The sequence below is a fragment of the Aptenodytes patagonicus genome, chromosome W (assembly GCF_965638725.1).
Source record: "Aptenodytes patagonicus chromosome W, bAptPat1.pri.cur, whole genome shotgun sequence".
NCBI lineage: Eukaryota > Metazoa > Chordata > Aves > Sphenisciformes > Spheniscidae > Aptenodytes > Aptenodytes patagonicus.
Window position 1 is genome coordinate 6,302,281 of NC_134981.1, and position 26,011 is coordinate 6,328,291.

A 26,011-nucleotide genomic window follows, 5' to 3' on the forward strand; every position below is an offset into this window, starting at 1 on the left:
CATAGGATGAATATTTAACTCCAAAGTGGCAGGGAGGTATTCTGGTCTGTTTTATTATTGTTTAAGATTCAAGCAAGTGCTACATGGAATAACAAGCATCATAATAAAGTAATTTGATCCATTTTCTTTTCCTGGAGTCTCTGCTCAGTTTGATTCCAATGACACAGCAACACCCAGAGGTACCAGGGCTCTTGAGTCTCACAAAACTGCTTCTGTCCAGGAAGAGAAACACAGAGAATGATACAGAGCTGGGAGGGGGCAGAGAGAGATTTTTATTGGAAGCTGTTAAAGTGGTTGCTATGAGACCTTCTCCAGCTAACACAGGCACAGCAGCGAGTGTGAGGCTGATAAATCGTACCTCTTGTATGATACCTTTCCTTTCTGCCTTTTTTTTTTTTCCCCTAACACAGCTTTTACAGTTGTTTAAGATCAGAGAAAGCACCTGCCAGTTGCTTTTTCTTCCCTTTTGCTCCCTTCTTCTGCCTCGTGCAAGATGGAGCTAGAAAATGAAATGATCAGCTCCTCCAGCAATTCTTCAGCAGGCTCCAGAGAGTACAAGGTGGTGATGCTAGGAGCAGGGGGAGTTGGCAAAAGCGGTAAGTTTGAGCAACAGCATTTTTGGGGAGACGGGGTGAATTGGGAGTGTAAAGTTTACAGAACAAGAACGTTGTTTAATGAGGGGTTTCATTCCTCTTTCTCTTGCACATGGCTTGGATAAAAGACTATAATTCGTGACTGGGGCAATGAGTCAGCTTAATTTGTTACAGACTGAAATGACAGCCTTTTTAATTGGATATTTTTGTAAAACTAAAACTAAACTCCATTGTACATGAGGAGAGAGTGGTTAGCTTGCTGCTGTTAGCGTAACAGCAAGCGGTCATGTCACTCTAACACTTGGTGAGGGGTGATGGTTTGCTGGATAGTGTGGATGTAACTTGTTGGCCTGCCGGTCCTTGTGCCCAGGCAGAAATGAAACTAACTGCAAAGTCAGCTGTACAGTGCAAAGTGTGGAGGATGCCTGCAGTGACTCTGTTTTCTTCCCCGCATCTTTTGACTTCTTTGCTGAGTGTCATTATGGCTCAGCTGGTGTTAGTCTCCTCTCCTGTCCGGACAGTTACAGAATGCATGTCTGAGTCTCACTCCAGGCGATAAGGTAGATTTGCAGCATATTTTAATATCACTGTCCAGTGCTGGCAAGATATGCTAGTGTCTGACAATGGTATCTCTTCAGAGGAGTCATTATTTTCTCTGGACAATGTTTTCTTTTTCACAGATATTATCACCTTTGATTTATTCTCAGTGACACTAGCATTCTCTGTTCTTAAAAAGACTTTGCTGAATGTGCAGTGTTTGTCTCAGAAGCCGGTGTATTGAGCTGGCCACACAACAAGCATTTGATTACATCTTCTGGAAATTTAAAAGAAAAAGAGAAGAAGAAACCAAACAACAACAAAAAAAGGATAATATAATATAATATATCCAGGATAGATTCCAAACAAATTTCAGGATAAATGAGGTGTGACACTGAACTATGATAATTGTATAGATCAAATAAGTTTTATTTCCTATTCAAACAAGGCAAGGTATAAATGCAAAAAATTAAATATTGGGAGTGGATATAATTTCCTCTCTGTATCCATAATTTCTGTTTTCTTGTTATGTTTGGCTTCAACTTCAGTGGCACATCTTTCAGTGAAAGCTATTTCCCATCAGTATTGCTTAACCAAGCAAACAATTCTTGCACAGATGTTATGCTATGATCACTGTATAAAATGGGAAAGAAGAAAATATTGGTTATCTCAAAGTAACTTTCTGCAATTTGAAATTATCTTTTCCATGGTAAAGCAGATATGCAGACTGTGTCAGCTGGAACTTTCAGCAAAATGTCACTTCTTTTTTTTTTCTTTTTTTTTTTTCCCTGAGTGCATCCAAAAGATGGCAGCAATTTTTCCCAAACATATTACTGTAAGAACAATGTAATTTTGAAGACTCATTCACTGAAACAAAAGATCTTGTGAACTATACCATATTCATAGTATAACTGAATCAGAACAGTCAGATTTTATATACACATTGAGGAAATTTCAGAGTTCCCATTTACTATTAAATAAGAGTTTTAAAGCATAAATGAAGTTTATTCAAATCTCCTCGTTCAGAAAAAAATAGCTGTTGATTTCATGATAATAAAGCCTTCAAATCTGTGGATTACACAAGGTAACAACATATTTCGAAAGCTGAGGACCACATAATTATCCAAGAGGAACTGGGTGTCTGTGTGGTCTAGAGAAATAAAAAAAAGATGAAGTGGATAGGTATGACGTTCAATGTGATTAATGAAAACCTCCTGTTGTTTTCACAAAAGTGAAACTTCTGGGGGAAAAAACCAGCAACTGAGAATTAAGAGTCTAGAAGAAAGGAGGTGGGCAGTTCATTATTTACTGGCTATGAACTTCCAATGTGGAATGGGCGTGAAATATTTCAGTAGAATCCTGAGATAATCCAACTGATAGAATTCTGAGAGAGATAAGGAAAAAATGATGTCCTTCCCTAAATCATTAATTCATTCTGACTGTTTTATATGCAGGATTAATTTACAATGGATTAAGAGCAGGAAAAGGCTCGACTGACTACTTTCATTCTCCAAGATGAGCTCTGCTTTCCTCTAATGACCTAGATTCACTCTGTCCAGGAAATTATGAATTTAAGTGTAAAAAAGGGTCAGGGTAGAATAGGGATGAAAGATTTAAAAAAAGTTCAATTTCCAACTTAGCATTTGACAGATAAGTGATATATGGGGTGATGGATTGATAATATCCTGGCTTCTTTCCCCTTCTTCTCCCTCCTCTTTCACTTTTTAGTCATGATAAAAGCAGTAACAGCTGGGGTTAAGTTGCTGAGTGGGAAACCTCTTTTGGATGAAAGCCTTTCTGTTTCTCATTTTGTTCAGTATTAGATAATTCAGGTTTGGAAAGAATTTTCCTTAAGAACCAAGCCGCAGAAATGTTAGAAGATTTCTTTTTGCCCTGGACATAGTTCACTTCCAGGGATCCCCTGGACATTTTGATCTTCCGTTTCCCACCTTCTGCTGCTCTCTTACTGTGCCATTTCATACCGTCTGTATGGAGGTCTTTGCATTGAAAATTGCGTGCTCATTACAAGGGGCTGAGGGTGGTGATTGTATGTGCGGACAGGGAGGAATGAGGAAGAGGGCACCAGCAATGGATGTTCCTTTGACGTTGGTGTTTATAGAATACTTGCTTTGGATTGTCAGGCTTGCCTCTTCAGTTCTGTGTTCCAAGATGGCAGAAAATCCCAGAGGACAGCCAACCTCCTGTTATTTGGGCTATTCAGTGTACTAGACATTTTACAAGAGTTGGTAATAGAAGATATAAACAGCACATCCAAATCTGATACCCACCACATTCAGAGTGATGATGTGTAAACTGCAAATAATTTAAGAATTGTCTCTTAAGGGTCCTCACATTGCAAAATCACTGCCAGAAGGGAAAAAAAAAAAAAAAATAAATAAATCTCTGCCAGTATTTTATAGGAGGAAAAAACTCCCACCCCGATCCCCAGAGTTTGGAACAAACAGGTAATAGTGGCTTTTAATTAAAATGTACAAAGCTATAGCTTGGCAGTGTTAGGTTTATGGTTGGACTCAATGATTTTAAGGTCTTTTCCAACCTAAATGATTCTATGATTCTCTATGTAAATTTTCCTGGGAAGTGATTTCTGTATCGTAATTATAGATTATAGATTCCCTAGAATGATTTATCCCTTCTAAGACTTCTGAAAATAGAACTATTTTTGTTTTCAGAGCAATATGCTAATTTATTACTATGTGTAGGTTGTGTCTGACATCAAGCACAGCTATACACTCTGCTGCAAGTTCAGACCAAACTTAGGTTAGAACCAGGAATTAAACTGAAATGAAATAAAATAAAATAAGAGTAAATTTTCTACTGACTCTTATTTGTTTATAGTCCATACCAAAATTACACATTTTTAATGATAATCAAATTTCAATTAAAAAAAAGATTTTGACACTAGTTCTTCTCTGGTTTGATGGCAAATCTCAGATCAGCTCAGTACCGTTGAAACCTACCTCAAGTTGCCTGACGTAGGGTTTAAACCCTAAGAATCTTGGTGGTTTTGAAACAGGTTTTGTTTACAAATACCTTCAGAGATCTGCATCTGGACAGTGAACCTAGTACTCTCATGGTCCCCTGTCTGATGCAGCTCAGATCTCTGGGTTTACAAAAAGTATACATAAAAGACCCTCTAAATCTTGAGACCATGCATTGTTGGCTGATATTTAGCAAACTAATTACACTAATAACAATAAACAACTACAGCACATTCTGCAAAACATTAACAATAATTAGCTGAGGGGTTGCACAGTGACTACCAAAAAGAACAAACAAATTGATGTACCTGTGCAATTGAATAAAATAGACAAGCTCTGTCTAATGAAAAATTATTACCTAGGCACCCTTCAAATGCTGATGAGATTGCACTATAATCTAACCTTAAGTGCATCTTCTGGGTTAAATGAAAATATTATTCCAGTTTGTTATTTTTTTTCCCCTAATGCTAGTAAAATTGATTTATTTAAGGATGAGTATGATCTACAGTTATTCCTAGTAATTGGAATTACATGTTTAACTATAGAATGGGTGTATCATAGAAGCAAAGTGAATTTCATGCTACCTGTCCTGTGAAATTTGCATTTCAGACAAGAAGAGGAATTTTTTTAAAATTAAAAAATTAATAAATATATGTTGCTAGTAAATTGTTTTTTTATCTTAGAGAAAATGTACATTTTTCAAGAATTATTCCTCAGCCTGATTGCCAGTTTATTTGTTGCCACCTTAAAAAAATTGAAGGGATTGTCAAATAATTACCCCAAGATTTTTGTAAAACTAATATTTTTTTAGTTTTAATATACAGGTTTGGAAAACATTTAGATATATATTTCCAGGTTTCAATCTTAAAAAATAAAAAAGAGGGGAAGAGAAGGAATTAAGAAAAGATTCTCTTAGGGTTGTTAGAGGAAGAGTATGAAGAAATGTATTTCTCAGCCTGATCTGGTTAGGGGGGGCATGCTTACCCAATTGATTTCCTTCATTTTTTTGCCAGTGTTGCACAAATGCCAAATTTCTACAGATACAGGTGACTCATCCAATTAATTTCAGAATCATGTGTACAAAAAAAGTTCCAAAATGCGTGAAAACAGCAATTGTTTTTATGATGTGGGAACTTCTGTACTAGGAATTAGATTAAAGCCCCAATTTTCTTTCATTTATGCGATCAACTGCCTTTTTTTTTTGACTAGTTTTACCTCTTATTCTGTCTAGATAAAGCAAATTCTGTGCCTATTTATTTCAAGCATGTCCTCATAGCAAGACTCCCCAGTAAATAAAGATAGCACCATGGAGTGTGTACTGGAGAACTGGCCCACTCCAGCGGTTTGTTAATCCCTTGGAGATAAATTAACATGATCCAGGCTACACTGGAAAAGGATGAAGAGCAAAGGTAGAGAGTCCACTGGCATCAAAAGGGCTGAGGTTGAAAAGTATCATTTGGGTCTGCTGTTGCTGTTCTTACACCATCACAAGGCTCAGTATTGTAGAACACACTTCATACATTGATCAAACACCTTGTCAGTAGGGGTTTTTTTTGGGGGGTTGCTTTTGGTTTCCCTACCCCCCCCTCCCCAGTATGCTCTCAGGTACAGCTATGCTTCCCTAAATGGCTGGTAAATGGATCAAGGGAAAGAGTCTGGTCTTCTATTGTCTTCTGAGCCAAACCAATAGCTAGAATGAAGGTGGAGGATTAAGTTACTGCTTAGTATGGGTCAAGGTGAAAAAAGTAGCCTTTCAAGTGTCTGGGCATGCTGTGGGTTACAGTTAAGGCAAACCAAATTGCTTTTTTCCCCAAAAAATCAATATAAGTAGAGTTTTTGGTGTCTGATTTGGTGCTGCTTCTCCTGTGACTGCACAAATACCCATCTTTTTTTTAACTGGAGTAGAAATTCAGATACCCAATTAATAAAGACACACACCTGTATCCCTCTGAAAAAAAAAAAATGTTTGTTCCCTTATCATCTTCTGTCTGAAAAAAGGTAATTTGGATTTTTAAGGCCAAATATAAGACCCTGGGAATTTCATGGAAATAACTAATTATGCTCATTCAAATGAAGAAAAAGAATTTAAAAAATGGGAAGGAATAAAAGATATCTATTTGTTGACCAGAGAAAAACTTCCTTGCTTGGTAATGGTTCTGAAAACATAAGGGTATCGATCAGTCAAAATGACATATAAATTCCCTTGGTCACTTCATAGTACTGACTGTAACCTGTGATCAGCTGTGACCTGATGTGGAAGTGTCACTGCAAGGCTGGGAAAGGAAGAGAAGAGACAGAAGAATACTAACAATGGTACAACCCAAAAGACACAGTAGTACTTCTTGATGATTATATATCCATGGAGAAAAAATCCTACCTGAACACTGTAAGCCACCAGCTAAGTTTGTCATGTCTGGGATGCTGTAAACTGAATCACAGTCGTAGTTCTAATGAAGAATTACAAATGTTATATGCAGGTTGACGGTGGTGTAGGTCGTATTTTCTCCATGAAAAAAGAAAACATTGCAGAGAAGGCCCACCAACGCCAGAAAACCACATCCCTGGGTATGGGCAACTTCCAGTTTTTCCCATAAACCAGATTAAGCCCTGGAGATTTTATAAATGCAGAGTTCTGATATATTTGTGATCTTTGATAACAAAACTGTTCTTATGTTTCAATTACCTTCACAGATAGGTTATTGAATTTGTTTCAAGCTCGATTTTGTGTAATTCCAACTTCTAGTCATTTTATCTTATCACTTCTTTGTTAACAACTTTGAAAAACTCCCTATTCTCTTACTATTAATACCTATAGAAAATGATCACCTTGATCTTCGTTCTCTTCAATACATTTAGCATCTGCAACCTCACTTGTAGAAGCTTATTTTCCTGCTCAAAGCATTTTGTATCCTTAATTCGAGCTCCCTAGTATTTCCACATCGTTTTCTGAATATGAATTCCAAAAATTCATGTTATTCTATTAGTGGTCTTACTAGAAGCAATATAGCTTCCTGCTTTCCTTTTGACAGTCCTTTTTTGTTCCTCTGAGAATAATGAATTCCTCAGTTCAGGTATAGTTCACAGAGATCACATACAGAGAAATATCCACCGTAACCCTTAAGTTACTTGCTCTTTCCCCCAACGCAGTCGCCTGTGCTATCACATCTCTAGCAATGACCTGAATTCTGCCTTTCCATATGTGTTATTCTGTTTTGGAAGTATTTTGCTGGGTTGTGACCATTAAAGCTCATGATTTAAATAATTCTGGACCTGTTTCCGATATTCTTCATTTATCTTTAGTGTGTTTGTTATCCACTTGAAAGGATTAAACACATTGCTTATTCATTAATTTTCTTGACTATGGGCGGACCTTGTGGCCAGAATTATTTGCCTTGGGGAAATGAGTTAAAGATGTTTTCATTATTTTGCCAGTTCACATAATTCAGTGGCTGGAGGGGTGGAGGATTCAATTATGGCTCCTGCATTTAATAAGATGGTTTCTGCATGTGAGATACCAATTTGCTACTGAGAAAGCTGTCTGCAGTTCTAGTTTCTTCAATACCAGAAGCCATCTCATACACAGGACAGAGTTCAGAGAAGACCAACAGAGATGGTAAAAGGGCTGATGCAATACGATTTACGACAAATGACTATGACTATATTCAAATAGCTCTGTCAACCAGTAGTCCACGATTCTTTACAGTGCAACTTGCATATGTATACAGTGATTTAATGTAAATGGGACTGGATGCAGCTGTAATGTGAATGGGTTGATCTATCCAGCTTCTCCCATCATAACATCTGGATGATGAATACCCACTTGGATAAGGCTAGCAAGTAGGCTGGTCACTGTCTGCGCCACTTTGGCACAGGGGAAAGAGAATTTACAATATTTGAAGGTAATAAATATCAAGAAAAGAAGACATGTTTTCTAAAATTTGAGGAGGAAAGGGGTCAGAATTGCTTAATGGAGAGTCATCAGTTAAGTGGTAAAATTAGAATTAAAACATGTATAATTAGAGATGTATGAGCTCTTCAGGCCTGACTTCCTTTGGCCAATAAGAGCAGTATATATCCTTAACCATTTGCTTAAAAGCAAGATAAAGCAGATTTTGAAAGGAACAGATTGGTGAAAGTTGTATTAGTCTAATTGGTTTACGCTCATTTAAGATAGAAAAATATATTATAGAGATTAAGCATTAATGAGCAAACATACCTGAACAGAAAAAAGCATTTGCAGTCTTCAAACTCTCTTATAGAGGAGAAGGAATATTGTCATCCTCAAAATTATGAAATGTGTTAAAAGTTACCTGGACTTGTGGCTGATGTGGCATTACTGATGTGTAGAACCAGCATCTTTCTTTATGTTCAGACTGCTTAAGAGAGATCCTAAGGCTGGTCTCAAGACTGGACTTCATTCGGTACAAAAAAAGTCATTTATGTTGCCTCACACAGAGCTAAAGTGCATCTTCTAGAGTATAAGGGCTCCTGTATAACTGGAAACACGCTGAGGTGGCACCCTAACAGTAATGGCCACCTAACGTGTATATTGGGTAGGGGTGAAGATGGAAGGTAAGTAGATCTGTTAGCTCCCCCCTTGCAAAACAACTATTCTCTGTTCTGCTGATGGAAATGGGATTTACTGATTCGGGACCTTCATCAAGACTCTCCTACGTGAACAATGATGTGAAGTGATTAGAACTCCTGGAAGGTTATATTAATGAATCTGCTTTTCATGGCGTGATTTATTGAAAGAGGGCTTCACTTACACAGTGAAGATTTCAGTGAGATGTGTACCGCTCAGCTTTTCCCTATCATACTGCTTGCTATTAAGAGATAGGAAACCTTCTGGGCTGTTCCTCAACAACAGGACTCGAACTACCAAGGACCCTCCTGGTTTCAACCACACACAAATCTGTCATTTGAAATGCCCACATTGAAGTCTCAAATAAGGGAGAGATTGTCACTGTTTCATGACAATAACTGGGCACTGTAGGTATCTTTGCTGTAAACAATCTGTTGAGGCAGCCACAGGAACTGTTTCCCTTCCAAGCCATCCCTGCTGCTGAGCTGAGCCATCTGCAGCATTTTCGGCACATGCTATCTGCTAGAATTTGGATGAGATTAAATCCATTAGGGACACTCCTGAAAGCACAATTAGGAAAGAATTTTTTTCCTTCTGTTGCTGCTTTCATCTCTTTTCCTTCCATACTTTCCATTTGATTTCCATCCATTCCTCTGGTAATCCTTTTCCACTTTTAATTTGTTCATTGACTTTAATTAGTCTCCCTTTATGCCTGCAAGCCTTTCTAATTTTTTTTTTCCTAGAAGCTAGAAGAGTCATCACGCTCACACAGCTCCACTGACAGGTATCAAATGTTACCAAAGCATTGTGCAGGGTCACAGTTTCAAAGGTCTTGCTGTCTTGGGCAGACACTTTGCTGCAAGCTATAGTGATTTGCTAATGCATTACCTGCCCACTAACCAGATCCCAGTGGAGACACTGGCTAAAACCACTTTGTTTCAAGTTGTGTGGAGAATATCCAAAAGAAGAGTGTGTGTGTCTCTGTGTGTGTATATGTGTATAAAAGACTATCTCAGGAGCTGCCAAGTTGGGCTATTGTGATTCTGGCCTCCAAAAGAGGTATGTTTGCAACTCAGTTACCTGTTGTAAAGCAGTGTTTTATCTTTTCATTCAGACAAAACCCAAGAGCTAAACTAGTTATTTCAGGGGACCCAAAGGTGGACCCACAAACGGTTATAAGCTTTAAAAATTAATTTCATAAGCTTTTGCAAAGTAAAAGCTGTAATCAGCTGAGAGACTGATGCATGTAGTTCTTCTTTAGCTTACACTGACTACAGCTATGAGAAGAGCTGTTTAATTTTTTTCCTTGCAATCTCATTGAAGTGCCATGCAGTTTTGTAATTCTGTAATTCTTGTCCATTTTCACATGCACAAAATAAAGGAACCTTAGCTGAAATTCATATTGTCTGTCAGATCCTGCGATTCCTTTAGTAACTTTACTAGCCTACTACTTGTGTGACAGCTTGTTGTGTTGTACTGAACTGTTGTCTGCTGAACAGGATCTGCAGTGTCTTTACAGAATTGTCTCTTTAGCAGCTTGCAAAATATGTACCATTGTTTCAGATTTTTACTCAGAATGTTCAAAACCAATGCCAAGAATTGTCAAATTCTTGCTTGTTTCCAATCGGCAGAACTCTAGCTTCTTAAATCATGCAGAATGCCAGGCAGGCTGTAAAGTTTCCCCTTCTCTAAAATTTTGTCTGGGACTTTCTTAAATGGAAATGATGTTCCTTTCTCAATTTGAATAAAAAGTAATCGTCAGACATTTTCTACACAGTGAATAATCTTACTTGGGTTGCCTGGTGACAGGGTCATCTGTTCACTCATCGCACACAGTATACCAGAGGTCTGCTTCGTACAATATCTGCCACTGCATACAGCCAAAGAATGTATTCCTGGGCTTCATGAGGTCTCCTTATGTTTGTAGATATGGTCTAGAGACACTTTATTTCTCTACTGGGAATAGAGGAGAAGAAAGAGCAATCTATCACGGTAACCAATAGCCCCCCATGAGCTCCAGAAACCTGGTTTCCTGGGCCTTTGTTTCACTTACAGCAGTTTCAGTGGATTTTCCAGTGTCTAATAATAGCCGTGAATTTGCATCGTAGTCTCTCTCTCAGTGGGTACTCTGTTTACTGATCTGTTTTTATAAAAGTGGAAGTCAAAAGATTTTTTAAATCTTTCCTCCATGAAAATCGACCAAGATACTTAAAAGTTATTAAATGTCTGACATAACAGCAAGTAGTAAATCCTCTTCCACTTTTTTTGCAAATAACATGCTCAAAATGACAATTGGCTGTGATATTTGAGGGTGGAGAAGTGGTTAGGAAAAAAGCAAAACAGACGATACAAAAGAAACGAACCGAGCAGTGGGAAGGGGGAAATGTAAGAGGTGAACAACTAGGAGTAAAGAACAAGAAATTAGAAAAAACAGAGGCATAGGAAAAAGTTTGAGAAAACAGAAAACTAGGCAAAGATGAGTAAAAGCAATGGTAAGGTAACAACGGCATAGAAGGAAAGGGCAGTAGTTCACACTTCAAAAAGCATTGGTTTCAGATGCTGTCTTTTCATTGTGCTTATCCTATTAGATGCTACTGGCCCGTGGTTATACCCCAACATCTTCTGCAGGTACTGGTGGCCAAAAAGTATACAGAGGCCATGTTAGTGCCTCTTTCTCCTGCCTCTGTGACTTTTTATCCCATGTTTCTCACCCACTGGCTTTCTAGAATGGGAAGCCGGAGAGGAAGCAGCACAAATCTTCTTGGCACGACCCTTTTTTTCCCAACTTTTCAGGTGCTGTAGAAGCTTGCCTCAGCCATGGACAAGGCTGTGTAAATCTAACCTCGATAGAAAATTATGGGGTGCTGGCAAAGTGGTGCTTCTCCTTCTTACAATCATCCAGAACTGAGAGGAGTTTGTGGGCTCCAGCCTTAGCAATACCTAGCACCTAGTGAAATCAGTGGGAGGCCCAGCATTTGTCAGACTCTTCTCTGTTCTTTGAAGAATCAGATCCATCCAGACACCAAAATCTCAAATAAAACAATGAATCACAGTGGTACTAGAGATATATTTCACTCAGTACCAGGAAATAAAGTTAAGTTCTGTTTTTCGCTAATCTGGGAAAAATATCAAGATGCAAAGCAAAAATATATGTATTTCTATATGTTTTCTCTTATTCTTTGTGACCCAGCTGTTACCTTCGCTCTCATTCCCTAGCTTTTACTGGTCATCACACTTGCCTATAAACAAACAGCTACCTCCCTCTAATCAAATGTAGACAAATGGTGGTAGGAGGAAAAATCAAAACAAAATGCCAGTGACTATAAACAGATTTAAACACACATATCGTTGAAACATACTCATGTAAGATTTATTTAAGTGTAAAGTAACACACATTTTCACTCTTTAAGGAAAACAGTTGTTAGTGCCAACGTGTTATTCAAAGAATTATAGAAAGCTCTGCAAAACCCAGTGAGATAACCACTTCTACTGATTGACAGTGACAGTATATTTAAAGAATAGAATTATTTGGTGATTGAAAGCCTTTATTCCTCAATGTCAATTTCGTAAAAAGAACTATGGATCAAACTAGTTTGTGAAACTGCATCGTATGTTTCTAAAGCATCACTGTACCTGCTGGGTGAGTATTAGTGTATTAAGTTTCAAGTATTAGTTAAATCAGTTTTGTATGTTGGGATACTCTAAGGTGGTATAATTCAAAGACATTATTAAGCCTGTGAATGAAGTGTATTTCTCCTTGTCTCTAAGCAGGGAAAATTGCAGAAACTAAAATTTTTGTTCCAACAAATTTGTAAGTGTTCCCTTCCTGACTCTGAGTATCTCAAATGAACTTGATAAAAATTGTAGGCAGTGAATAGTTTACAGGGTTGGAACTCATGGGAATATCTGTGGCACCACTGTTGTTAATTTAGTCACAACAAATAGCAGGATGTGGATTGGGAACAGATAAGATAGGCTGTAGTAGACATGATTGCTCAGGAAATGACCTAAGTAGACAGAATACCAGCTTGCACTGTGATGAAAGTTCCTGAGGGAATCAAAGGTTTCCCTGGCTCACAGTTCAAGTTCAATGCAACAGGCAAATACCATGAATAATTCTTTTCAGGTTTAGTGCATAACGGGTTGCTAAAAAATCATTAAGAGGTTGGTGATAGAACTACTTGCTTCTGAGTTCTAATTCCTTCCTCCCACTTTTCCCTCTTTTTTCTTGCAGGCTCTCCCTTCAAGCATATGGTAGAATTTATGAGGGATGTAGGAAATGTAAAATACCACCTGTTTATGTTAGTACAGTCTGTGGAACCCATGCTATCTTTCAAAATTCTTTTTATCTTTCTCATAAACTTACTTTAAGTGTATTTCCTGCTAATAAAATATTTTACCAGGAATACGGCAGTGTTGAAGGGCTTAGACTGATAATCTATTGTGAAATAGTTTTTCTGTTCCCGTTTTAAATTTTTTATATTTCTAATTTATTTCTATATTTATATTAATTTCAGGTTGTTTAACATATGATGATTTTCCCACAATGGCATAGTGTCAAAAACTTACCTATCTTCAGAACCATCTCTAGCTAAACTGATAACCAAACACATACTTGTTTACTTTAGCACTGGAAAACCAAGATAGGATGGGTGTTATTTGTTCTGCCAGTGTCTTCTGTGTCATATCTGTGCAGCTCAGTGATTACTGTCAGTATCGTGGCGTTTAAAAGAAGAGCTGAAGAGAGAGTGGAAATGCAATTTGTGTTCTGTGCTGCATCACGCATCGCAAAGAAAACTGGCAGCTTAACGCAGACTCTTTCCTTGACCTTAGCAGTAAAGCAGAAAGAATACCGCTCTTTTTTCTTATACTGAGAGTTCCATCCAAATGAATGCATCTTAACGGGGAAGCCATTCACGCAGCAGTAGGTGGGGAGGGGAGGGAAACAGGGAAAAATTATGCAGTTGAAGAAAGAAATCTGCATTTGTTCCTGACTGTCTCTCTGAAATTACCACAGAATGCCTTGTCCCCTATTTTCTACCCTACCCACTCAAATATCTGTATTAAAAGGGTTAAAGTAGTGCATGGTTAAATGAGATGGAGCAGAGAGAGGGGAAGATGTAGGAATTACTCCAGTGATTTCTGTAGGTCTGGGGAGAAGTATCAAATAGTCTTGTATCCAGCAGACATTATAACAGAATTTATAACCAAATTTGAAGGACAAAGAACCTCAACCGTGTTTGGAGTTTGATACGTTATGGAAGAGAATATCTAACAGGGTAAATGTTCCTGGGTTACAAAAAAGTTTCTAAAGTTTAAGTCATAAGTCACTGGGCAAGCAAGTATGGTGGATTGACCCCAGCCAACAGCCAAACACCCACCCAGCTGCTTGCTCGCTCTCCTCTCCCACAGGAAAGTGAGAAAGTGGAAGGCAAGAACACTTGCTCAAGATAACAGTTTAATAGCTGAAGCAAAAGCTGCATCCACAAGCAAAGAAAAATAAGGAATTTATTCACTGTTTCCCATTGGCAGGCATATTTTTAGCCACATCCTGGAAAGCAGGGCCTCAGCACACATACTGGTTATTTGGGAAGACAAGTGCCATAACCATGAATATCCTCGCTTCCTCCTACTTCCCTTGAGCTTTTATTTCTGAGCATGATCTCGTATGATAGGGAATATCTCTTTGGTCAGTTTGGATGAGCTGTCTCAGCTGTGTCTCCTCCCAGTTTCTTGCCTATCCCGAGCCTACTTGCTGGGGGCAGAGTGGGAAAAAGAAAAAGCCTTGCTACTGTGCATGCACTGTTCAGCAATAGCCAAAACATTAGTGTGTTATCAACACTGATTTAGTCATAGATCCTAAACATAGCACCGTACGGTGCTACGGCTTCCCTGAAGAAAATTAACTCCATCCCAGCCAGAGCCAGTACAGCAATTTATAGTCTGAAAAGGAGTGAAGGAGATTTAATCGTTCTTTGTAATTTGTGTCTGTGACATCATGTTTGTTTCACATTAACCATATGTTGGTACCGCCATGCTCTTGTGTTTTGTTGAGTTGCTATTGGAGGCCACAAAGCCAATGGGGGCCATCATTATTTTCCTTCTTCTTTCTCCTTGTTTTTAATTTGGCTGTTGAAAAACTATCTTGTTTCTTTGGTTCCTCACTTAGAAACATCTTAGTTAAAATCTAACTACAGATGGACATCTCAGTGGCATGGAGGTATTTCTGCTGTACACCTTGCACATGTATGGTTTACTTGTAAGGACATCTCTGCAGTGCACACATGGTGGTTTAGAAATATTTGCAGTCCAGCTGCTTCACATGATCCTGGGGAGCACCAGCATTGAATCCAGCTGAGTCTTACGGTCAGTTGCTAAGGTACTTACAGAGTTGTAGCTTTTTCACACAAGAGGAAGTGAAATGAGGAGCATGCTACTTTTTTTTGCAGTTGAAATGAGGAATGCCATATTTATAACACCATTAAATCATCATTGGCAAAAGGTGGGTCAGTATCCCTAGCATTTGGTGCCACTGCTAAAGTACCTATAGTTCCAAGAAGACTTAAATCACTTTGAACTGTCTTTCCTGGAAGGAATCTGTTGATGCCCATACTGCAGGTCAGCACCGGCCAGTATTGCAGTCATCTTCCACGCCAAGTCTTCAGTTCTCGGTCTCAGGATTCTCCCTGCAGCGCAGTATTTGGGAGTCAGTCTGGGAAGCCAAACTGCTTTTGAAGTCTAAGATGATTCAATTCAGCTGTTCTATTGTAGCTCAGTAACTGAGCCAATATCAACCACGTGCAGAAATCAGACACACTGCAGCACAGCTGAGACAGTGGAATGGGTCAGCAGCAGTCTTCCAGGCAATTTTGGTGCCATGCAGGATAGACACTAGAGCAGGACAGCAGTGCTGTCTTCACACTGCAGCTCTCGTCATCTCTGTGATACTGGCTGCAGTTCTCAATGCCCAGGTGGTATTTTCCAAAGCATGGTAGTTTCTTGGCCTCATCAGGATTCTTGGCGAACCTTTATATCTGTTCTGTGGCAGGGAATGGACAGTTCTGAATGGTGATTCCCAAAGATTGTTAGCATGTTCTTACCAATGCCAGTAGTCAGTATCGAAGTATGCAATGGAGAAGACTGACTGAAGTGCCAGTTATTAAAGGCAGATGAGGTTTTGTCCCTCTTTCTTTCGGTCAACTTAATTTGATAGACATAAATGAAATAAAAAAATATAAAAATAAAAAATAAAATCCTTTTCTTCACTATTTCATCTGTTCTAATGTAGTGCTTATGACTATAGTATAAGGCTGTGTATTTCTGTGCTGTTTCCCCTGTCACTGTCTTGGTTCATACATATTTTTAAAAACTGCGTATCTATTTGTTAGTTTTTGAGCATTGAAAAGACACAAAAAGTTTGAGAGAACTAATAGTCCCCAGACATCCATAAATCTGTGGCTGGATTTTAATTTTCAGTTTTTAAATACATAAATCTGTATGATTAATGATCTCATCATTTACTTATAAATAAAAAGAAATTTAAGCTGCATGATGTGTAGCAATCAAATCACTGGTGTTGTTAATTGTGGCTGCTGATGCATATGCTGGTGGAAGTCAGAAAGATATTGCAAGCATAATACATGAGTAAATGTAAATATCTTTCTAGTCTAAGCTTTCTAATCCCCTGACACTGGAACATGGGGCCACGTTGCTACTGATTATCTAATGGCAAAAACTTGCATTGGAACACAGAATCTTAGCCTTTTACGTGATTTCCATAATTTATACTGTGTTTTGTGGTCCAGTGTACACCCCACCTCTCTGCTTGTTTCCCCATCTGTAAAATGAGACCAGAGATATTTGCCTTCCTTTGTATGTAATAAGCTTTCTGACCTTCAAATGCAGAATACTTTTTTAAAGCTATTAAATGATACATCCTAGTAGATACTTAAGCCACCAGGGGTCATCATGTGCAGCACAGTTCTGCGGCTGGTACCAGGTGACAAGTTCCTTGAACTTTATCCAGCAATTGCTTCAGAGTCCGTGTCATCTCAATAAGCAAATTAGGATAAATGTGATGAACACTAAGATAAATTCTGTAAAGATGATGCAACTAGACATAATGATTCAAGGACAGAGAATCTATAATACATTTTGGTAAACCAAGCAATCAGTGAAATTAGTGTATCTCTCCTCAAACAGAAGAGGGACTGTGAATGCCTACTTGCTACAACTACTGAATTACTAAGCAGATGGGGAGGCACAGCCAGCTTCTCCTTGGCCATGTTTTGGGCAGGGTCCAATATTATTCCTTTTCTCTGAGAATTCCTCCCAAATTGAAACTCCAAAAGACAAATAATAGTTTGTTTTAAACCTTGATAGACTTAAATGTTACAGATCTAATGAGGTGTTCAAGATTCAGGCAGCTCTGGATTTCCCAGAAAGAAGCATCCAGGATATTCTGTGGGCAGAAATTTCGGTAACAGTGATAAAATTCGTCTTGCCTAATTTCAGCTTCTGAAAATGTTATCTGAGTCTAGATATGTAGGCTCTTTCTATAGTCAATGGAGCAAGGAGGGCAATCCGAGAGATACTTAATGCTTTCCATTGTTTGAGAAGCCTGGATGACTAGGCAACTAGGATGACTAGTTGTCAAGGAATAGGTGGTAATAACCAGAATTCAAATGTTGGTAGGGGTGTCTGTAATTGATGTGGAGAGTTCTTGAACACAATAAATTGTTGCATTCAGTACCAGTTCCTATTATTGCAGAATTTATCAATATTTCCTCTTTTTTATATGATATATATAATGGCTTCACTGAGATTTGTTTTGAAGATATTTGTCCTCTGTGAAAACCATCTATAATTTCAGTGATGATAATGCTCCTCTTTAAATTGAACATGTACAGTCTGGTGGTCAGTGTTGTGTGTGTCTTCCTCAGACATTAATCCACTGGGTATATGAGACTTTTTCAGTCCCCAGTCTAAAGAGTTTGTTTCTTTTAGCTCATGCAGACTGATGAATTTAACTTTGGAGTTCCCTGTTCTAATATCAATGCTGGCCAATACAGTAGCCTTCAACATGCCCAGAGGTGAAGCTTCCAGTCACATTTCACTTTCATTAAAGCAAGTTAGATTTATGACTTTTTTATTTTCAGTGAGGCAAACAGTAAGAAATTGCTGTCCTCCTGTAATCTTCTTTTCATCCATTTTCAAACTGAAACAATTTATCTTCTACACATGACAGAACTGTGAATCAGTTATTATTTAGCGAGTGTTAATTTTGTCCGCAGTAAGTATCTCAGATTTGTGTAAAATATTTTATAAAATGTATGTTACTGCAAATTTCTTGAAGGGTCTCATACAGGAGAAGCATCATCACAGACTACATCTCTGTAAGAAATATTTTTAATCACATGGTAGCTAAGTTTTCCAGAAATGTAGGACTGAAGGAAGCTGACAGGATGCAAGGCTTTGCTTTGCTTGCATTCAGGCAGAGAATTCTCACCAGATAGGTACTTGATATTCATAGTTTCACTGAAGCAAGTTAAGTCAACAGTTTCAAAATGGTATCACTGTATTTAGAGAGTTTGGTGAAAGATGAGTCAGTGCTTCATGGAGCAGACATATCTTCTGACATTGACATCACTTTGTCTGCTGTGCTTCTCACTTTCACTGGCAGTGGTCCTTGATTGATCTCTTGTTCTGTGCCACTTGATTCATCACGGTCAGTGATCCAAGGGCATGAAAAATTCATCCCACGACAACAAATACTTTGTAGTTTATGATATTTCTTTCCCTTTCAAGCCAATTAATTCCTCCAGAGAGCAGAAAACTTATGGAGTATAGCAATTCTGGCATTTCTGTGCAGAGAGCAAGTACAATTGTGTGTCTCCATTCTCTCATGCAGGAATAAAGATAATGTGTTACGGAGCTGAATTATCTAAATAATGACAAAAAGTAATTAGTCTAAGGGAGTTGGTTGTGCAAAGGAATTTATTTCTGCCCTGATGGTAAGTATCACTTAGTACTATGTACTAAATTTCCGGAAAGATGTATAGACCTATATCCACAACAATTTTCTTTTTGAGGAAAATTTCTGTTTTAAACTACTTATCTTACTTAGATGAATAAATTCCAGCCTGTCTTCATGTCACTGCACCTTTATTTATTGTGATACCTACTCATCTACATTAAATTTTGATCTTCCACAAGCAGAATGGCTCTGTAATGTGTAATTCTCTCTAAACTTGCAGTTGAGACCCAGTTTTTTCACCAGAGTTTTCAACTAAAAGAACTGGAGTAGTGCTATGACTATAGATGCTTTGGAGATTCTCAAATGAAAACTATACAATCAGCCATTATTAGGTGAAAGAAATGAATATAGAGCTCCCAAGCTGCAGGGCAGAGTCTTATCCCCAAGACCACCTTTCCTCTCTCAGAATGGGAGTCCAATTTGCACATCATCAGACCTAGAAATTGTGATATTTGATAAATGCTGTCTGATGCTTTTTATGTTATCTCTTATAAGGCAAGGTGGCATCTGAAACAATCAAAGAGACAAATGAAGTGAGAACTTTGCATAAGAGACAGATGATACATAATTTAAACTATCTAGTGGCTGACTACAGTAATTGAGTTGAACAAATTACTTTCCTGAAAACAAGTGGTAGAGTCATCTGGTGCAATATGAGTAAATATCTGGTGCACATGTGTCAAAGCTGAACATGTGGTGCATAACTGAGGTAAGGGAGGCCAAATCATACACCTGCTTGTTCCTAGACTGTCTTTACTTCATCTCTTTGTCCATGCTTCTCTCTATCTCACTATATTCAGCTTAAACAGATAAATCTCATCAGATCTTTTCTATCGTGCAAAAAAGAGGCATTTTCTCTTCACATTTTAAAAGCTGTGTCATATTACGATGCCTGTGTCACTGCAATATAGGACAGCTATTCTCATGGTTTTTTGCCTCATACTTTTTGCCTCATGCTACATCTCTAATGCTTTCTAAGAATTAACATCATCTGCTTATTTTCTTCATGTATATGTTTGTGCAGAACTGCTCACGTTTTTTATTCACAAACACCAAAGTTTCTATAAGTCTTATGAGAGTCATTTATCGGAAAATAATTTATCTTTAGATGTGCTTTGTGTGTTCAGGGAGGAGGAAACAATATTCTTAATGTGGCAGCTCTGGAGCTGGCATGAATTTATGCAGTTCCATTAGTGACACTACATATCAATTCCAGTCCCAACTGACCAATGTTGTGATTAGCATGAGCAGTATCCCACTAAAATTTCACAGACTTTGACAGACTTGTGCAGGAAGCACAATGAGATAGAGATCACTACTGTCAAGTCTCTTGAAATGTATGAAAATAAACTAAAGCCCAATCTCTGATAAATATTTTACATTTCAAAACTGATGCACAGTTGCTCCAAAAACAGCTCTTTACAAAAATCAATTCAGTAATTGCAAAATGCATAAAAATACACTATGCACCTGTTTTATCATTATCCACTTGAGAATACCAGACTTTCAAAGGAAAGCAAAACAAACAAACTCTGAGAGTAATTCTTTTATAGCAGTAATCTAAAGAATCAATAATATGACACTCCATGTTAAAAAATAAATTGAAAAGTTACTGTGCTCTTCTGAATATTCTGTGAGTGGCCGGATCATAGAATCATAAAATCATAGAATTATAGAATAGAATAGTTTGGGTTGGAAGGGACCTCTAAAGGTCATCTAGTCCAACCCCCCTGCCATGGGCAGGGACATCTTCAACTAGATCAGCTTGCTCAGAGCCCCGTCCAACCTGACCTGGAATGTTTCCAGGGATGGGGCATCCACCACCGCTCTGGGCAACTTGTGCCAGTGTTTCACCACCCTCAGCGTAAAAAATTTCTTCCTTCTATCTAGTCTAAATCTACCCCCCTTTAGTTTAAAGCCATTCCCCCTTGTCCTGTCACAACAGGCCCTGCTAAAAAGTTTGCCGCCATCTTTTTTATAAGCCCCCTTGAAGTACTGATAGGCTGCAATAAGGTCTCCCTGAAGCCTTCTCTTCTCCAGGCTGAACAACCCCAACTCTCTCAGTCTTTCTTCATAGCAGAGGTGTTCCATCCCCCTGATCATTTTTGTGACCCTCCTCTGGACCCGCTCCAACAGGTCCATGTCTTTCTCATGCTGAGGGCTCCAGAGCTGGACACAGTGCTCCAGGTGGGGTCTCACCAGAGCAGAGGAGAGGGGCAGAATCACCTCCCTCCACCTGCTGGCCACGCTTCTTGGGATGCAGCCCAGGATACGATTGGCCTTCTGGGCTGCAAGCGCACATTGCTGGCTCATGTCCAGCTTTTCATCCACCAGTACCCCCAAGTCCTTCTCGGCAGGGCTGCTCTCAATCCCTTCATCCCCCAGCCTGGATTGATACTGGGGGTTGCCCTGACCCAGGTGCAGGACCTTGTACTTGGCCTTGTTGAACCTCATGAGGTTCACACGGGCCCACTTCTCGAGCTTGTCCAGGTCCCTCTGGATGGCATCCCGTCCTTCGGGTATGTTAATCACACCACTCAGCTTGGTGTCATCTGCAAACTTGCTGAGGGTGCACTCGATCCCACTGTCAATCAGTCTGACTGAATGTCTGAGAAGTGATTTTGTTGATTTTCCTTTCTGTTAAATAAACATATAGTTAACATGTTGGTCTTCCAAAGCCAGTTGAAGATAGTGACAAGACTTGTGTCGACTTCCCTAGGCTGTGAACAAAGATGTAATACTCACCTTCTCTGTATTTAACTGTACTAGAAGTTTTACTAATCTCTTCGTACGTATAATTACTCTTAATCTTTCCTCGGTTCTCAAGAGTTTTTCCCATGCAGTGATAAATATACAGCAGAAATATTACAGGATTTTGTTACTCTCCTTTGTACACTGACACCAGATAGGAAACAAGTTTCAGGTTTATGTGAAATTCAGTGATCTTCAGAAGACTCATTTCTCTCTTCTTTCTTTACGAGTTGTACAAAAATATTGAAGAATCTCATCTTGGTATAAGTACTTTGAAGTAAAAGTAGTAAAATTTGTCCAGTTTGAGAATACAACAACAGAGCAAAATGACAAATCAGTCACTGAGAATTCATTTTGAAGGGCAACATGATGAAGTCCACTTAATATTTTCAAACGGTTCTAGGTTCAGATTCAGCAGTCTTTCCCTATTTAGAAAAGGACTCATCTCTATTTAGGCATATTTTATGCTGGCTAGAGATGGGATTTTGGTATCTCTTGAACTGGGTTGTTGTGTCCTTATTCAAAATCTAATGAATCAGTGGAACAATCCCTGTAGATTTCAATAGGCTTTGGATAAAGTGTTACTGTGAGATATTATCTCCTATTGGAGTGGATATCATACGAGAAAACAGCTTTCAGTCATGAAATGCAAATGTTTTAAATCAGCTGCCAGCACTTTAATGTGTAGCTTCTATACTAAAGAGTCCACTGTCAGTTCTCTGTACGTGGTCGAGCTGTGGTCTTAGACTTTGTGAGAAGCTGAATCACTTTTCCTTTCCTTTTCCAAGGTATGTAGTGGTAGGATAAAGGGGAGTGGAAAATGAAGATGTCAGGGTGGGACTGATAGAAAGTTGAATGTAATGATAGATTAAAAATACAAGAGCTAGTAATTACACAGCAAACAAATCTCTCACTTGTAGTACTAGGGGGTAGCGAGGAGGGAGCAATTCCTGTCATGTGTCCATTAGAAAGAGAAGATCCTGCTTTTGGTTTTAGGTACAACAATACACAGTTCACTTGAATTAAGTCCTTGAGACTTCTGTGCAGGTACTGTCTTGGGAGGAAGAGATGACCCATGTCCAATACTTAAATCAGTGGTTATCCTTGTGTCTGAATAAAGCTCTGGAGAGCCATCTCTATTCTTAACACAACAAATAAAAGCCAGCAATTACATGGAGAAAAAAAATAAATAAATAGGGACTTAAAGAATATTTCAATGGACAAATTAAATTAAATTCTACTATTTGCTCTTTTTTAATCTTTCTAAAGACTAGCTAGCCTCATGCGTTCATAAGAACATTTAAATAGTTCAGCTACAGAATAATTTGATGAGCTACTACATTGTCCTGAAAAGGTTATTTAAGTATTTTTTCTCCTTTGTCTTTAAACACAGATTTGTTTAATGAAGAGTAGAGATATTTACCAAAGTGCTGGGAAAATGTTTCACCTTAGCAGCATATAATTATAGCAGATCATCTATGATATCATCCATGTTAATTCTGATTTTGGCATTCTGCTAATTATCATATAGTAATAAAAAGTTAAATCAGAGTGAGTATTAAAAAGAAAAAGCTGAATAAAATGCATAGATTACTTAAAAGAAACAAACCAGACCATTTTCCCGAAAACTGTTCTTCTTTTATATAAACATACTCTTCTAATAACTTGCATTAAAAAAGAGGGGCAGAGAGAGGAGAGACTGCACAAAAATGGCAGCAGTAAGCAGTAACTCATAGAGGATTCACTCTCTTTTCTATTTAAGGTACATTTACACTTATTTATTTGCAATATTTAATAATTGATCCCTATACTCTTCATATGTAGGTAAACCCCATAAGGAGTGAGGAAGAAAGGGACTAATCAATTTATTTAAGGTTTCTGCTGAAAAGAAGTAACTTAACGTAGATCTCCTAAGTCCAAGTCTACTCCTTTCTGTATGGGACCATTCTTCAGGAGACAGTTTCAAATGACTAGGTTCTGACGTATAAAATATATGAAGTTACAATGCGAATACTTGAAGAATTTGTTCTGTGATGTACCAGAGTTATCAGAGAATATCAAGACTGTCCTAGCTGAAAAGAATTAAGCTAACCAGATTTTATGCATTTCATTCCCTGAATGTTGCTTGAATGGTTCTTGAGTGTATACCAAGCGTAAATTGTGCCTCTGTCCCATTTTGAAGTAATGGAGATGCACCCAAATGAAGAATCTCAAGAGACATTTTTCTCAGGCAGAAACAGTACCCACTGTTAACTCTTCCACTTAAGAGGTCTGACTCTAGTAATTGGAAATCAGCTGAAAGATTGCTTTGATTTCAAGGAACTTCGTAACTAAGTAGTCAAAAGAGCACTGCTACATATGTGTAGCGTGTAGCATGTGTGTTACATGTGTAACTTGTTACGAGTGCTCAGAGTTGGTAACGTATGACTTCTAAATTCCTTCCTCAGCATGTCCTTTGCTGAGGTAGTCCTGAGTTTATGAATCACCAAAGGACTTAGATGAGAACAAATTTCAGATCCAGTTACTTCTTAGAATGTCCAGAAACAGATATGTTTGAACAGATATGTTGAAAGGGAAATTGAATGAAAAAAACTTCAGGTATTGGGAAGGAATGTTTCTCCAGGCAACTGAGAAAGGGTTTGGAAAGTTGAAATTTTGGGCAGAACCATTTAAAGTGGCATTCAGGCCTAAATTCTCTCAAAATCAAGGTGATGACTCCTACTTAAGTTTATACTCAATGAGTGCCTTATGGGAATAAACACATGAGCCTTCACGCTCTTTTAGACATGTGCTGTATGCTCTGCTCATGAATGCATGTTCATACACAGCTTGTACATCTACTGAGAACTAATCATCAGACCAAGAACTCAAAAAATACAACAAAAATCCAACAACTAACATAAGAAAGGATTTATAGTACTTTTGATCTGCTGCTCAATGGAATAAATAGAGGTGATTCTATAGACTTTAATGAATATGGAACAGATCTTAAATTAGGGAAGGGCTTCAGACAGGGAACTCATCAGTTAAAATAAAGGGATGGTTGAAACCTTCTTTGTTAAATCATCTCAGCATCTAAACTGAGAAAAAATGCAACTCTGTGTTTAAAGGCAGTGACAGTTCTCCAAGTACATAGGACAGAAAGCAAAAAGGTACCTACTGTAAGGTACTTAACACAAAAAATGGAAGTAAAATCAAGCAAGATAAACTTTTGTTTTGCTAGTTGATTATCTCTGGTTTTCAGAGTATTGTATGAAGGAGTATTTGACAGCTGATTTTGACATAAATGCTTCGTCTTTATGTTGCAAGGTAAGGGACACATTAGCTAATCACCAACATATTTAAGAAGTAATCATTAAAAAAATGGAAACGTGTTTCTATAAATAAAATGGTCAGTGATAGCTATTACTGTGCTCTCAGGACCAGCTCACCCTTCTTAAAAATAAATCTGCTCTGTGTGAGCCAGGAGCAATCGTTATTTTCCGCTGATTTCAAGCCTCTGTTGGAGAGAAAGCCTCTTTAACACTCCATAGAGAGTTAGCAGAAGAGAAGGCTTTGATTAACAAGCAAACCTACAGCTAAACTGAAACTACATTAATTGACAGTGACCAACCCTTGAAACCAAGGAAAAAAAATAATTTCCTTTCTTATGACTTACTCATGCTTTTCTTCCTAGTCAGGTATGCCACGGTTGCATTTTATTCCTTTGATTCAGGTTTATCAGTGATGAAAATGACTCCTGTAAAAATCAAGTATTTGCTAATTGCTTTTCCACAAAGCATTTGTCTTTTTGACAAACATTTTAATAGTGTGGCAGAAGCTCTAGACCATCTCTTGATCAGACCCACTTTAAAACTCAGATTTTTCATTATGGAAGTGAAAACATTTTTTTCTTTGTTTTTTAGGAGGCAAGAGGGTGATATTGCACTTTCCACTTGTTATTTTATCTTCTCATTGCTAATTTAGCTTGCTGACAGGAATGTATTAGCTTCTGGCACGGATAACCGGCACAGAGCTCATTAACCTTGTGACTAGTAGCTGGGACCTTTTGGCCCAGAGCATAACCGTGGACAGCTGTAAGCTCCTGGTGTTTGAAAGCAGCTTTACAGGCTGTGTTGTTTGGTGCTGAAGACTTCAGTGACGTGCTTTCGGTACATAGATCTATTGAAACAGTGCCTGAGCAGCTTCTGTTGTCTTCAGGCACCTGAATTACTTATATGTCTTTTTAATTACACTTTTCTTTTGAAATGTTCTAACTTTGTATATTGGAAGATATACAGCAGTGACTATTTTTAACTGGCAACATTTTAAGTGTTGTTTTTACTTTTCCAGAGTCATTATTTCTCTTTGTTTTCAGCTAAACTCTGTATAACTACAAATTAATTATAACAGGAATTATCACATTAATTGCTAAAGGGACACATCTATAAGACTCAAGAACAATGCTTGGGAACTAGGCTGCCTGATTTATAATCAGTTGTCTATAAAATGAGTATGATTATACAATGCT

The 26,011-nt window shown here is 38.1% G+C and overlaps 1 protein-coding gene across 1 annotated transcript in view; it reads left to right on the forward strand.

Annotated features, from left to right (window-relative positions):
• The first annotated feature begins 338 nt into the window (after nucleotides 1-338).
• Nucleotides 339-26,011, forward strand: part of LOC143171922 (GTP-binding protein Rit2) — a 182,759-nt gene continuing 157,086 nt past the window's right edge. Inside the window, exon 1 of the mRNA XM_076361106.1 lies at nucleotides 339-596. Within this exon, the coding sequence (XP_076217221.1) occupies nucleotides 494-596 (103 nt within the window). The 5' untranslated portion in view covers nucleotides 339-493. The remainder of the gene's footprint in view (nucleotides 597-26,011) is intronic.